The following is a 14,236-nucleotide window of genomic DNA, read 5'->3' on the forward strand; positions in this document are numbered from 1 at the left end:
AGGGAGGGAGCGAATGAACCAGCTAAGCAGCAGATATTGCCCATCTGTATTTCTGTCCTATACTCTCCTGTTCACCCCCAGATAGGCCCTCCTGGCCTCACTCTGGACTCATGAAGTCTCTCGATCGGGGTGGGGCAGGAGGGGTGGGGGAGGGGGAGGGGAGGGTGGCATGCTGAGCAGGGCCACATGTGCCCCATGTGACTCACATCCAATTCTCTATTTCCAGGGGACACCTGGAAAGCCAGGACCACGGGGACAGCGAGGCCCAACGGTAACCATAACCGTTCTTGTGGCAAAGGATGTGGGTGGGGTGTAGCTGGGTGGGCTCTGTGAGTCTGAAGCCCCTGAGCTAACTGGCCTTCCTTCTCTCTGTCTGTCTGTTCAGGGCCCTCGGGGTGAACGAGGCCCAAGGGGCATCACAGGGAAGCCCGGCCCTAAGGTACGTTCCTGGTCCTGCGAGGCACGGTAGGGTGGTCAGTGGCCTTTTCGTGTAACAACAACAAAAAGAACAGTTTCCTTGAACATCAGTAAAGGGATTCTGCCTGCTAGCATCCTTCAGCAAACTTCGGGAATTGGACCACATGGTTGAGGGTAACCCCCAAAAGATCCAAGACAAACAGAAGAAGGACAGCCCCCTACCCTCCCCCGTTTTTGTGTGGCTTCAGACCCAGGAAGCCACCAAGGTCTGGTGGGGAAGCCGCATTGGTCTGTTTGTTTGTTTGTTTGTTTGTTTGTTTGTTTGTTTGTTTTTCTGGTAAAGGTGGCTGGGGACTGTAGAGCTCTTTCCTAGAAGGTTCTTTCTGGTACAGGCAGAAACTGAGCCTACCCCTGCAAGGACCCCTAATGCCCAGGAATGAAGCAAGCTCCCCCTGCTGTAAATCTAGGGGAAAGTCATGCATGGTGTGGCTGTCCGGTTCTAACCAGTAAAAATCATGAATAGGGGGCTGAAGAGGCAGAAGACCAAGGTTTGGTTCCCAGCACCCACCATAGATAGCACAAAACCATCTGTAACTATAGTTCTGGGAGATCTGATGCTGTCTTCTGCAACACCAGGCATGTGCTTCATGCACAGACAAAACAGCCATACACATAAAAAATGTAAAAAAATAATTCCTCAAGGTGGGCGTGTTACTGAGAGGAGGTTCCAGTTAGCTGACCCATCCCTAACACACACACACACACACACACAGCTCATGAGAACCAGCTGGGTACATTGAATGGTCCTGAAGCTGAGCCTGTGTTCTTCAGATCTTGGCTGAGCACAGCCTGTGTCCAGCTAGTCATGGGGACCTGTTCTGGAAATGTCACGATCCTGCTCATGCAGGCTCCATAGTTGGCTGTACATAGAGGCAGGCTAGCCAGAGCTGAGGCTCACTGCTACCACACTGTGCCCTGCACTGGGGTCAGGATGACCTTGGGAGAGCAATCATGGTGACCTTTTCTCTCCCACCACAGGGCAACTCCGGAGGTGATGGCCCAGCTGGCCCTCCTGGTGAACGGGTAAGAAAGAGTCTGCCAGGCCTGGGCTTTGAGGAGCTTTCCAGGGACATACACTTAACCCTGGGCGGGCCAGTAAAGAAGTCCAACAGTGCCCTGTAGAGGAGCAGCAGGCTTGCTGAGACCCAAGGGTGGCTCATATATAGAAGTAATGTATTCCCTGGGGAGGAGTCTCATCCCACTTTCTGGACCTGGCCTTAGTGTGCTAGAGGTGACTGTCACCACAGAAATCGACTCTTGACATCGTACAGAACAGAGAACTCTGGGGCATTGCCATGTATGTATCTTGGCCACCAGATTTCCTAGTGAGAGATCTATCTATCTATCTATCTATCCATCCATCCATCCATCTATCTATTATCTGTCTGCCTGTCTATCTGTTTGTCTGTCTGTCTTTTATCTGTCTTACCTATCTATTGTCTACCACCCTCTAAACTTCTCTTCTCACGTCCTCTAGATTCAAATGGGGAAAGCAGGGCCAGGTTAAACAGAGAAAAGTTTTTAGGTGCAGCCAGTGCCACAGTGGGGAAACAGTGGGGGCTGCTAGCAGGAAGAATGCCTCCTCAAACTGGATGTTCTCTGTTCCCAGGGACCCAACGGACCCCAAGGCCCCACCGGCTTTCCCGGACCCAAGGGTCCCCCGGTAAGTTGTGCTTTCTCCCATGGAGGTGGGCAGAGCAGAGTCCCCGTCAGTGTCCTCATCTCCCTAGGCTATGGGGAGAGTGGACGGGCACGCTGGACTCCTGTTGGGTGGCAGTGGAGACAACCTCTGAAACCCAGCTGCTAAGGCTGTGGCTGTGGCCCCCACCCATGCAAGCCTTCTTTTCAGGAGAGCATTTAGTTCTAGACAGACTTTCCCTGCCACGAACATGCCCTGTGAGGTCCTCGCCCTGGTGTGGACCTCCTGTGGCAGGTCCTGCTGTCATTGAGACCATTGTGACCTTCTGCCTAGGCTTGCATTAATGTCTAGGGTAACCACAAAAATTGAGCAGACATGGTGTTGCAAAACCACAGAAAGGTTTTTGTTCATTCCTGGGGCCATTTCTGAAACCAAAGCTGGGTCCTCCCCAGGAAACAGGTAGAAGTCCACATCAGGGGAAGGCTCACTCAGGGCCCACCCACTGCAGGGGAGTGCCCGCAGAAGAAGATAGAACATGGTTGGGACTATCCCATAGCAAATGAACATTCATACCAAAGGAGGGCTCATGTCAGAGAAGGCCCAGGGAAAATGAGGACCCATGCCAGGGGAGGTTCATGCCCACAAAGGATCCATTGTAGGGGAAGGCACAAGCACGGAAGGCCCATGCAGAAGTCCATGCCAGGGAAAGTCCACATTAGGGGAGGGACCACAGCCAGGGGAGGGTCTGTGACATGGACGGTCCCTGGGAGGGAAGGGTCTGGAGTGGGAGGTCCACAGAAGGGAAGGAACCCCAGCAGGTGGAGGCTCATGGCCAGGAAAGTCCAGACATCTCTCTGGGTTCTGAAGTTATGGTCCTTCCTTGGGGTTTGTCAAGATAGACATTTGAGGGTCCCAGTGTAGCCAGGCTGCCCACCTGCTCGAGATGGGGGGTTGACCTCCTCTGCCTCTGTTAACCCCTTGGGGCAGCTATGGCGGTTGTGGGGCAGGTTCTTCCATGGCAACTAGTTCCACAATCATTGTCCCAGCCACTACAATGACAGTCTTTTTTGTCCCCTGCTTCTCTGAGCTGCTAAATGAGCCTTCCTTGCTCTGATTTTTTTCCCCAGGGCCCACCAGGCAAGGACGGGCTTCCTGGACACCCTGGACAGAGAGGGGAGACCGTGAGTATCACAAGTGCTGGGGACATGGGGACATGGCTGTTCTAGCCTCGCTGGCTGGGTCTCCCACAGCCTACAATGCTGCTAGCTGGCTGGCACAGTCAGGGGCCCCTTCCTCCCTGGGAAAGACCAAAGGCCTTGGCAAGGCTTCCTGTAGGCCAGCCATCTGCTGTTGACTTAAGGCAGGATGTTGGGTGGGCAGGAGCCCCAGGATGTCACAGTGGAAACCCAACAATGGCTCTTTGCGTGTCTTAGCAGCTTTGGCCAAAGGCCATGTTTAAAGCATCAGGACACAGTACGTTGGCATCACAGGACCTTTATTTTCTGAGGGTAACCGTGAGTGTAGCCTTGCTGGGACACCACGGGCCTTACTTGGAAAAGTACCCCAGAGGCTCTGTACTTGTGGAGAGCCGGTTGTTTAGGCTACAAAGCCTCACAACAAGGGCCATGGGCCTCGGGCCTCACACAGACCCCAGCTTTGCTCCTCTGGGAAATCTCAGCCTGGGAAGCTGGTGAGGAGTGGAATGAAGCCTTTCGCCTCCTCTATAAAGAAGATGATTGGGAGACATGGGATGGCTCGGTGGGTAAAGTGCCTGGCTGGGCAAATATGAGAGTCGGAACTATCCCAGCACTGATGTGAAAGCTTAGCATGCGGCACAATTCAGTAACCCTGGTGCTGGAAAAGTGGGCGAGAGGGTTCCTGGGACTGGCCAGCCAGCAAGGCCAGCCAGTGGGTCAATTCTGAGTTCAGGAAGAGACCCTGTCTCAAAAAGAGCATGTGCACATTTGTCACCTTGCTTGCACTTATGACCCTGGGATTCTAGACTTTGAGCAACTTAATCCCTCAAAGTGCAGGTGACATCCGGGCGTTCTCTTTGCGTGGCTCTGCCTTATCCACATTAAAGACCAGTTTGTACCGGTGTAAGCGTTTCTCCCTGACAGGGTCCTGTGCCGCTGCATCCTGTTCATTGTGCTGGAGTTGGGGTGAGGGCTCTCATGGCTGAAACTGGCATTTCTGATGTGGGCCTTTGACCACCCTGTCTATTTGCTGGTACCTGCTTTAACATGTGTTAAAGTGTGAAGTACCTGCTTGTCCATCTCTGTCTTTCCGCACACAGGCACGTGAAGTCCTTTAATTACGCCTTTGCTGGTGTTCGAGCAGCCGGTGCTGGCTGATAAATGGGGATTACCTTGCTCTTGTTTAGAGAGAAACATTAAAACATTTCCTCAGAGCTTTGCACATTTTCCTCTAATGCCTTTCCAAGGAGACAAGAGAGAAGAGTTTTGCATACTGCATGCTTTTCTCCCTCAGACTCATTCTGCAGAAAATTAAGACTCCGAATTTGCTTGGAAAGGTATAGTTTCCAGCAACTTCTACCATGTTCAGCTACCTCTGTAGAAACAGGGGTGCTGCATGCCGCTGCAGGCCATCTTGACTCTCTCCGAGACTCGTCTGGGGTTCTCTGGAGTAGACCTCCTCATTTTCTTTTTCCTCTCCTCCTCCCCTTCTTCTTCTTCTTCTTCTTCTTCTTCTTCTTCTTCTTCTTCTTCTTCTTCTTCTTCTTCTTCTTCTTCTTCTTCTTCTTCTTCTTNTCTTCTTCTTCTTCTTCTTCTTCTTCTTCTTCTTCTTCTTCTTCTTCTTCTTCTTCTTCTTCTTCTTCTTCTTCTTCTTCTTCTCCATCTTCCTCCTCCAATGAACACAAATGGCCGTTACTTCTCCTTAATGGGAGCCAAAGCCTGTTTCTCAGTGAGGAGCAGAAGACCATCTCCCTCCTTATCAGGCACGTCACCTTAGAGTGACTGTGGCCAGCCAGCAAAGCAAGCCAGTGTTTCCATTCTCGGTCCAGAAAGAGACCCTCTCTCAAAAAGAGCATGTGCTTGCCTGTGGCCTTGCCTGCACATGTGACCCCAGGATGCCAGACTTGGAGCAACTGAGCCCTCAGAGTGCTGGGGTATTCACTGTGTGCCCCCGCCTCAACCACATGAAAGGGCAGTAGGGACTGCTTGCCCTCCCCGCTAACACTGCTGTAAGCAGAGCGTTGGCTCCAACCTTCTCTCAGACAATTCTCCCTCCTGACCTCTCCTTCGCTCTTTGCTTTTGACCATGTGTCTTAGTGAGTGCGACCGCCCACAGCCACACTCGAACTGGGTACTCCCGAAAGGCGGCCCACCCCCCCACCACTCCATTCTTGATGCCCTTCACCAGCTGAAGGTGATCTGCAGGATGCAGATCTCAAGGGTGGTGTAGACAATAGAACCTGCTTTGTAAATCGGAAGGTGCCACCCCAGGTGGTCCTGTGCTTAGTGGCTACAAGGCCTGAATCAGCCTGCTTCAAGGCTGGGGGAGGCAACATCTTAGAAATGGCCACTTCTGCCCCCTGTGTGAGTTGTGCTGAGAGAGAAGAGCCCTCTGAGGTCTACAGGGCAGAGTCTATTGTGGTTCCTATGGCCAGTGAATTGTGTGTGATAGTAGCCTGTTGCCTGCTGGCCTCACGCCATAGTTATGACCTCTGCACAGTGAGACTGCCCTTGGGTAGATCCACCCTGGTACACCTGGCAGCTGCCGGTGCATCTCATTGTGCCTGCTCCGCCATCATGCCCCAAATCAAGCTTGACTTTCTGCAGCCTCCTGCTCCATAGGAGAGTTTGGGAAGCAGAGGAGAGTGGGAGGCGAGCCTGGGCCATTCTAGGCATGAACACTCAGATTCTCGAGGAGACAGGGTCTATGAAGTGACTTTAAAGTAACACATTGGAGCTGACAGCTTCAGAGAGCAGTCAGACCCCGCTCCCGCCTGTCCTAAATACGAAGAGGAGCAGGCTGGCAAGTCACCTGCCGGGAGTCAGAGGCATGGATAACAAAGGCTAAAAAGTCCCATGATGTTGCTAATGAGCACCAGCCCAGAGATGGTTCTTATGTGTCCTCAGAAAATGAACACACGGTGACATGAGGGGGAATAACAGGCTTACAAATCCATTTCTCAGCACAAAGACACAGTGTGGAGCTAACCCTCTTGGCTCCAGTACTTTCATGAAATTAATATGGGAAGGGGAGCATAAGGCATGACTTCAAGCTGAGCGTTGGGCACACAGCCATTGGGGACTGGTGGGGGATGGGCTTCTGAGACTGCATCAGGATGGGGGTGCTGCTGCAATGGCCCTCAGCTGCCTGACTCTCTCCACAGGGTTTCCAAGGCAAGACTGGCCCTCCAGGGCCCCCAGGAGTGGTTGGCCCTCAGGTGAGACCTTGTAACATCCTGGGGCTGGGATTCTCCAGAGTAACAGAAACAAGGGGCTACGGCAGTTTTCTAGAGGGGTGGACTCCACTGGTGGAGAGTAATTCCCACGGCAGGTATGTGCTAACTGTAGGAGATAAATCCCTCGAAAGGGGCTTTGCTGAGACAAAGCAGGTGACTCAACGGAGCGTTGCCTTGAGCTCGGCAGCAGAGCTCAGGTGACCCAAGAACAGTCAGGGCCAGGCTCTAGAGTTTGACTCTCCCCAAGGGCACAGGGGCCAGTGGGATCTTCTTGTCCCGTTGTGGACATCAGAGGCACACTGGTCAGTGTCGTGGAGCTCCGATTCCAACCAGCACAGATCAGTGAAGGTGTATAGGTTCCAGCTCGGGCTGACAGCTTTAGAGTCAAGGACAGTCAGTACCTGTCACCTTGCCACTCAGCAAGCCACACCTGACATAATGAGAAGTAAGAGGCTGACACCTGAACTGGTGGAGCCCATGAGGCCTTCTCCCCTCTGTGGCAAATATGGCAGCCCTCAGCATCTTTCTTGAACACATCCCAGAAACACAGCCTCCAGAGAGGTTCAGGGGCGGGAGAACACTAGCTGTGGCTACTGCCATCTACCTGGCTTCATAGTCTCCGGGATTTTGGCTGGCATGAGGAGTCTTGAGAGAGAGTAGAAAGGAGAGGTAGGCCCACTGTGGGCATCACCATAGTACCCAGGCCTGGAGGAAGAGATTATTCCTTCGTAAGTCACTCAAAACCAACCTGTGGACACGTAACAACATTGTCTCTCCCCACAGGGTCCCACAGGAGAGACGGGACCCATGGGTGAGCGTGGCCACCCTGGTCCTCCAGGCCCCCCTGGTGAACAGGGCCTCCCAGGTGCTGCTGGGAAGGAAGGGACGAAGGTAAGTTTCTGGAAGCTTCTGTGCCAGGCTGATTTTTTTTTTTTCTAGAAAATCAGAACTTTGTGTTTTCTCTTGATCTTTTTGGACAGATGGGTAATTTCTCAAACAAATGCTTCTCTGAAATTCACACGTTCAGATCCGCTTTGCTTGAACTGAGGCAGGGCTTCGACCCGCTGCAGATGGAGCACAGAGGGAATGTGGGATCAAACCCTCCCAGGCTCCCATGGAGTGCGCCTTCCCCTCGCCGCCCACTGCTCCCCGGAGCAGACTAAAGGCCCCAGTCTAACAGCATACAGATCGGGTAGAGAATGGTCCTTTGAAACCCCCTCACTTGGACATACTGCAAATAGATTCTGAAAGTGAAAAATGAACGTATCTCCAGCCTTGTGCCCAGTGCTGGCTCTCACTGTAGGCCTTTTTATAGTCTGTTCAGCCTGCCGGGGTGCCCCAAATTTGTGGTTATAATGCTTGTGTGTTAGCATAAAAACCTTCAGGTTTCCTTGAGGGGAACTGAAAACACAGGTTCTCAATCTGTGTTGTTTTGAAACAGGGTCTCACTGTGTAACCCTGGCTGGCCTGAAACTGGCCATGTAGACCAGGCTGGCCTCAGACTCACAGAGCTCCACCCACCTCTGCCTCATGAGTGCTGGGCTTAAAGGTGGGCCTTTCACCAGGGAAAATTCTGGAAGATATTCTAAGCTTTTGCAGCATCAGGGAAGGCACGCCCGCCCCATGGTGCCCTGGTGGTCATTGAACTGAGAGCAAGTTCCTTGAATGACTGTACTTTTTAACCACAAGCCACTGGGGTGTCCTTAGCTTGGCACAGGCGCATGGAGGAGCCCAACGCAAGTGAGAACTTTAATTTCACTCCGCTCCCATTCAGCCTTTAATGGCCCTGCTGGACCTGGCCGGTCTGGGACCTGAGAAAGCACAGGGACAGGGACAGGGACAGGGAGAGGGACAGAGTCGGTCACAGTTGGAATCCCTTCCCCAGATCTACACACAGAGCCAGTCTGGAAACCATGGCTTCCAGGTGTGTGCAGGGGCTGAGCTCAAGTCCACGAAGAGAGTAGAGAAGATGTGTCAGTTCCTGGCTTCCATCCCTAGCCTCCAACTCACAATAAAGTGAGAGGATTTCTGTAAAGCCAAGTGGCTAGAGAAAGCTCAGGTCAACCCAGACCCCCCCAGTGGGCCTTGACAGAAGCCTCCCCCTGCTCCTCAGCCCATGGGTCCTGGATCTTGGAGGTTGGTGCGAATGTCAACCCTGGAGCTTCTGGGTGGGGTTAACCCTGGCTCTTTTTTTTTTCAGGGTGACCCGGGTCCTGCTGGTCTCCCTGGGAAGGATGGTCCCCCAGGATTGCGTGGATTCCCTGGGGACCGAGGGCTACCCGGCCCTGTGGTGAGTGAGGGGCCAGGAGGGTGTAGTGGGGTGGCACACAGCCCTGGGGCTCTGTCTGAAGCTCTCAACCTATATTCTCACTGCTTCTCAGGGAGCCCTTGGACTCAAAGGCAGCGAAGGCCCCCCTGGCCCACCAGGTCCTGCGGTGAGTCAAAGCCTTGCATCATATCCTATCCTACAGACAAGAGCTGGGAGGGCATGCTAGATGCCAAGGTCCCCATCGTGTATGTCAGGGGGACAGTGTTGCTGAGCCAGAGGCTGGCTTGATAGAGCCGGAGGGATGAGGAATGGCAGAAAAGTGGCAGCTTAGAGATCTACAAGTGACCTCTCTGGGCACGGAGGCAAGGAGGGAGGCCCATATTTGGTGTCGACCTCTTGGGTCAGCAGGGAGAGGTCAGTAGGCACTCTTCTTATGAACTTCAAGGACATATCCTAGAGCAGGCTGGGCTACCTGGCACAGGCAGGGACTGCAGTCCAGGAGCCTAACACATGTTCCTCATGAATGAGCTAGTCCTTCACCAGTCTCAGAACCCCAGCTGTGAGAAGCTTTATGATCCTGCACTCCCAGGCCTTCAGCTATGGCTCTATGTCTGAGGCTGTTCCTCCCCTTGTGTGACAGTCAGCTTTGCATCCTTTGTCATTCAAGCCAGCCTGATGGCTGTGCTCAGGTATAAAGCCCAGCTGAGTTCAAAGTGACCTGTCCTAGCTGACTTCCAGACTAGGCAAGTCAAATGGGGTAAGAAACTAGCCTTCCTTTTGATAGGGCATATAGAAGGCTTGCAGGCTGTGTTGACCTCTTAATGTGACCTTAAGCTTAGCCTGGAACCCCATTACCATCAATATCTGCCCCCTGGTCTAGGACCTCCTCCTCTAAATCCATGAGCACTTGTGGGCAGGCAGACCCTACAGGGATGGGTAGATGCCAGGCCTCTGGAAAAGACCATCAAAGGTAGACACAAAGTAAGACTTATTCCCAAACACTTAATGGGAGAGAGTGGATATGTAAGATGGATTACGGGAGGTAAAGAGCTGAGAAGGGGCCTAATGATAGCCTTAAGTACTAGATCAAATAGTCCACGCTTGCAGAAAGCTATGTAGGGAGCCACTGAGGCCTCTAAAGTGGGAGGAAGAGTGGTGTGACCCATTAACGAAGTCTTCCCATATGGTTCAAGAACCTCTAAAGCAAGCCCTTTTTTTTACTGCTCTGTAGGGTTCTCCAGGGGAGAGAGGACCAGCTGGTGCTGCTGGGCCCATCGGAATTCCAGGGAGACCTGGGCCTCAGGGACCCCCAGGGCCTGCTGGAGAGAAAGGACTTCCTGTAAGTGCCACTTGAGATTGGGGTCCCTTCCATGTTTGGTCTAGTCCCTCCTGCTGTGTTATCTCCATGTGCTCCCCTCTGGGGTGGGAGGAGGCAGAGGCTGTGGAGTCTGATTATCCTACGAGGGGAGACACTGAGGAGTCCTAAGCAGCTCAGCCTGGCCTGCCCGGAATGCTGACGTCACAGTGACTAGACATAGTCTGTCCCCTATAAAGCCTGTTCTTTGTCTAGCCTCTGTGCTCCGGAGTAGCTGGACCATACTGCCTGCTGACTGAGCATCATCTCTCCACAGACATCACCCCACAGCCGGGCTTTTTAGGAAAACGACGAATATTTGGGAATGGGTGGCCTCTTTATTGATGAGAGAGCACAGGAGGGACACACTGGCAGAGGACAGCAGGCAGATCCCCAGAAAGTAGGACAGGTCCCCCTTAAGGCTTGAGTTCACTGGGCTCTGAAAGGTCTCTGAAACCTGGGTTTCCATACAGCCCTTCTCTCATCACCCAGCCCTTCTCTCATCACCCGGCATGGCTCCCCGATCCGTTAGTGGCACCCAGCCCCCATTTATACCCCCAGTTCATGTGTAGCTCCATGCCCTCCCATCAGCTCTGCTTTTCCAAGGCTGTGGGGTAGATTCCATCCCAGCTTCCCCTTGTGAGCACAGAGTGTCGGAAGGAAGCTCGGTGGAGGATCAGCATAGAGCACTGAGCCAAACACATTGGCCCACTGACTTCTGCTAATGTCGCTCTATGCTCTCTGTGTCCTGCTTGCTGGGCTCACTAGAAGGAAGGACATTCAGACCACACTGGGACATCAGTACCATGGAGAACCTTGCAACATACTGTTGGCAGTTGATAGCATTGTAGCATTTTTAGTGAGGAGCACGGGACACAGAGCCAGCTGGACTCTGTGTGCAACACAGACGTTCTTGGAGGTTCAGGACACATGGAGCTCACAGACTCAGCTGAAGGAAGCTCGGTGTTTCCCAAGACTTAATAGTTAAGCAGAAACCTTGCAAGAACCGCCTTAAGCTGGACAAGCTCACTATTTCCCAGAATAGCTCTAGCAAGAGGAAAAAGTTGAGAGAGTGTCTGGGGTCTCTGCAAACTCCCAGCCTGACAGGGAACGCAGGGACAGAAGCGTGGAAGCCCTGGACCTGCCCGAGCACGTACGAGCGTAGGGAGGGCAGGCTGACTTCGAAGAGAGGGAGTGGAGTGCAGGAAGGATGGGATGAGCTAACCAAGCATCTGTGTCCCCTCCTGTTGCACACAATTTCGTTCTGTGTGACATTGGAAGAAAGGAATTCCTAGCTGAGGTGAGAAAATGCCTGTTGTTCACGGGTGATGGGATTTCATCAAAACCAAGCATAGCAGGAACCGGTGAGCTCCCAGGGTTATGAAGGGGCAGCCATGAGTATAGCAAGTCAGAGTTCTGAGGGCAGAAATGATAATTTTGTATATGTATGTCTGTGTGCAATACATGTCATGCATGTATATATGTGAATACGCATGTCTGCATGCATTTGTATGTGTGTGTATGCCTGCATGTGTAGTATGCTTGCACGTAATATCCTGTGTATGAACATGACCATGGACGTGCATGTGTGCTTGTTTATTTGTGCTTATGTATATGTGTGTGCTCACATGGCATGTGTTCATGTGTGTATGCGTGTCTGTGTGCACAGGCAGGGTGTTCACAAAGAATTGACAGAATAACAGTTTGCGGAAGCTGCTGCTGCTCGGGCCCTGAAGTACAGTGTGGTCTCTGCTCACCAGCTTGGAGGAGGCCAAACCGGCTCAGAGACTTCGGTTCACAAGCTCTGCTAGTAACCTTCCTGTCACTTTGACAAATATCTGAGCGAAACCACTTAAATAAAAGGATTTGTTTGGGCCCGGTGGTTCCAGAGGTTTTGGTTCGTGGTTGGCTCCATTGCTGTGGGTCTGTAGTGAGAGAGAGCATCCGGTCGGAAGGACATGCAGGGTCAGAGGCACTCACCTCGTGGGAGCCAGGAAGCGGGTGGGCAGGTCCTAATTCTCCAGAACAAGTGTGGTGCCGTCCTTCCTCTCACTCCCTCCAGCTCCTCACATCCCCACAGCCTCCACAGAGCAGCAGGCCCTCACTGCTGCGTCCAGACCACAGCATCAGCTGTGCCTCGGTTTCCTCGTGTTTTCTTCTACATTGCTCCCTGCCTCCCTCTCAACCATTTCAGACCGAACTGTATGGGGCTGGATTCAGTGAGGTTTTCATCATGTGCCATTCTGAGCATGGCCCTGGCACAGCAAGGTGCCCGCCATTCAGGGTCCAGACTGGTTGGAATTGGCTTCCATGCCACTGACTGATATGTTAGGACCATGACAGTCCTAATCATTCCCTCACAGCTCTGGCTTTCCTCCCCCGTGTCCCTCTGGGGTGAGAAGCCATGACTTGGTATTCCCAATATGAAACCATATTGAGTCTGAATTGCCTGTCCTCTCTAGGGCGAGAAAGGTCCACAAGGCCCAGCTGGCCGAGATGGCCTCCAAGGTCCTGTGGGGCTCCCTGGACCAGCCGGCCCAGTGGGTCCTCCTGGAGAAGATGGAGATAAGGTATGGAGGACTTGAAGTGTGTGTGGCCAGGCAGGCAGTGGGTGGAAAAGTTTTAAACAGCAGTGTATATGATAAAGAGGGTTCGGTGGGCAGAGCAGTGCAGTGCCCCCTCAACCTGGCAGGGGGGGGTGATTTTGAAGTTAGCACACAAATAAACGGCAACAAACAAGACCTATAGTGTGTGTGTAGTGTGGCTCGGGGGAGCCTGGAAACACTTGGCTCCTCGGCAGCTCTGCTGTCACCTGAGACAAGTGCAGGTCACAGCCACAGCTGAAGAAATTACTCCCTGCTCCCTCCTGAACCCTTTCAGACTGGGACTGTGTGGGGCTGGATTTAATGAGATTTTACTCTGAGTCTATTTTTAAGCATCTTCTCTTGAATGATCGAAGCTCTGTTTTTATTGCTATTTCTGATACCATTACAGAGGAGCCTGGATTTTATACTTCATTAAGGAAAGATGGTACGGCTTAGCTCTTCAGGGCCGATCTCCATTTGTCATAGTTCTCTGGTGATATTTCTGACTTTGTCACCTCTGCACAAAGGACGTCTTAGTCTTATGTCTCTGTGTGGGAGGCAGTCCAACAGAAACAGCGGAGAGGACATTAGTCCACCACATCGCCATGCCTACTATTAACACCTTGGCAGTAATCCAAGTATCACAAAGGAACTGGGGAAATGTCTCAGTCAGTAAAGCGCTTGTCTTGCAAGCTTAGGACATGAGTTTGACCCCCCAATCCTGGTCTATAAGAGCCAGATGTAGTGCTGTGTCTGTCATCTCAGAACTGGGGAGGTAGAGAGAGGAAGATCTCTGGGTTCTCTGGCTGGCTAACCTGGTCTACAGAAGCGAGTTCAAGGCCATTGAGAAATAGAACGGACAGCAACTAGGGGGTCTGCAGATACGGCTCAGTGATTTAAGAACACTGCTGCTCTTTTCTGGGGTTCAGTTCCTAGCACCCATGTGGCAGCTTTCAACTGCCTCTAATTCCAGTTCCGAGGGATCCAACACCCTCTTCTGGCCTCCTCAGAATGCCCACATACAGTGTACAGACACACATGCAGGCCACGTGCATACATATGAATTTGTACCTCTACACACACACACACACACACACACACACACACAGAGAGAGAGAGAGAGAGAGAGAGAGAGGAGAGAGAGAGAGAGATCTGTGTACACACAGATATCAAAATCAGAAAGGATATCAAATTCATATAAGGAGATGCTTTCTGTTGGCTAGTCCTGGACCAAGAGAGGCTCACACTAACAGCGTCCTCCCTGTCCATCCCCAGGGAGAGATCGGAGAGCCAGGGCAGAAGGGAAGCAAGGGCGACAAAGGCGAGCAGGTAAGAGTGTGAGTGTGCAGGGGCGGCTGCTGAGCACAGAAGGTACACCCTGGGTTCATACTCCATGATCCCAGCACTGCCAACTCCTGGGTCACACCATTGACTTTCTTTCCGGAGAATGTCCCATGCACATATGTATGTATATTCATGT

The 14,236-nt window shown here is 52.4% G+C and overlaps 1 protein-coding gene across 2 annotated transcripts in view; it reads left to right on the forward strand.

The window, feature by feature from the left end:
- Col5a1 (collagen type V alpha 1 chain) overlaps positions 1-14,236 on the forward strand; it is a 155,345-nt gene that overhangs the window by 110,986 nt on the left and 30,123 nt on the right. For both annotated transcript variants that reach the window (XM_021193880.2, XM_021193881.2), the window contains exons 33-44: positions 227-271; positions 386-439; positions 1,456-1,500; positions 2,087-2,140; positions 3,244-3,297; positions 6,477-6,530; positions 7,332-7,439; positions 8,749-8,838; positions 8,930-8,983; positions 10,049-10,156; positions 12,634-12,741; positions 14,032-14,085. In XM_021193880.2, coding sequence (XP_021049539.1) covers positions 227-271; positions 386-439; positions 1,456-1,500; positions 2,087-2,140; positions 3,244-3,297; positions 6,477-6,530; positions 7,332-7,439; positions 8,749-8,838; positions 8,930-8,983; positions 10,049-10,156; positions 12,634-12,741; positions 14,032-14,085 — 828 coding nt within the window. The remainder of the gene's footprint in view (positions 1-226; positions 272-385; positions 440-1,455; positions 1,501-2,086; positions 2,141-3,243; positions 3,298-6,476; positions 6,531-7,331; positions 7,440-8,748; positions 8,839-8,929; positions 8,984-10,048; positions 10,157-12,633; positions 12,742-14,031; positions 14,086-14,236) is intronic.

This window comes from Mus pahari, chromosome 3, assembly GCF_900095145.1.
Source record: "Mus pahari chromosome 3, PAHARI_EIJ_v1.1, whole genome shotgun sequence".
NCBI lineage: Eukaryota > Metazoa > Chordata > Mammalia > Rodentia > Muridae > Mus > Mus pahari.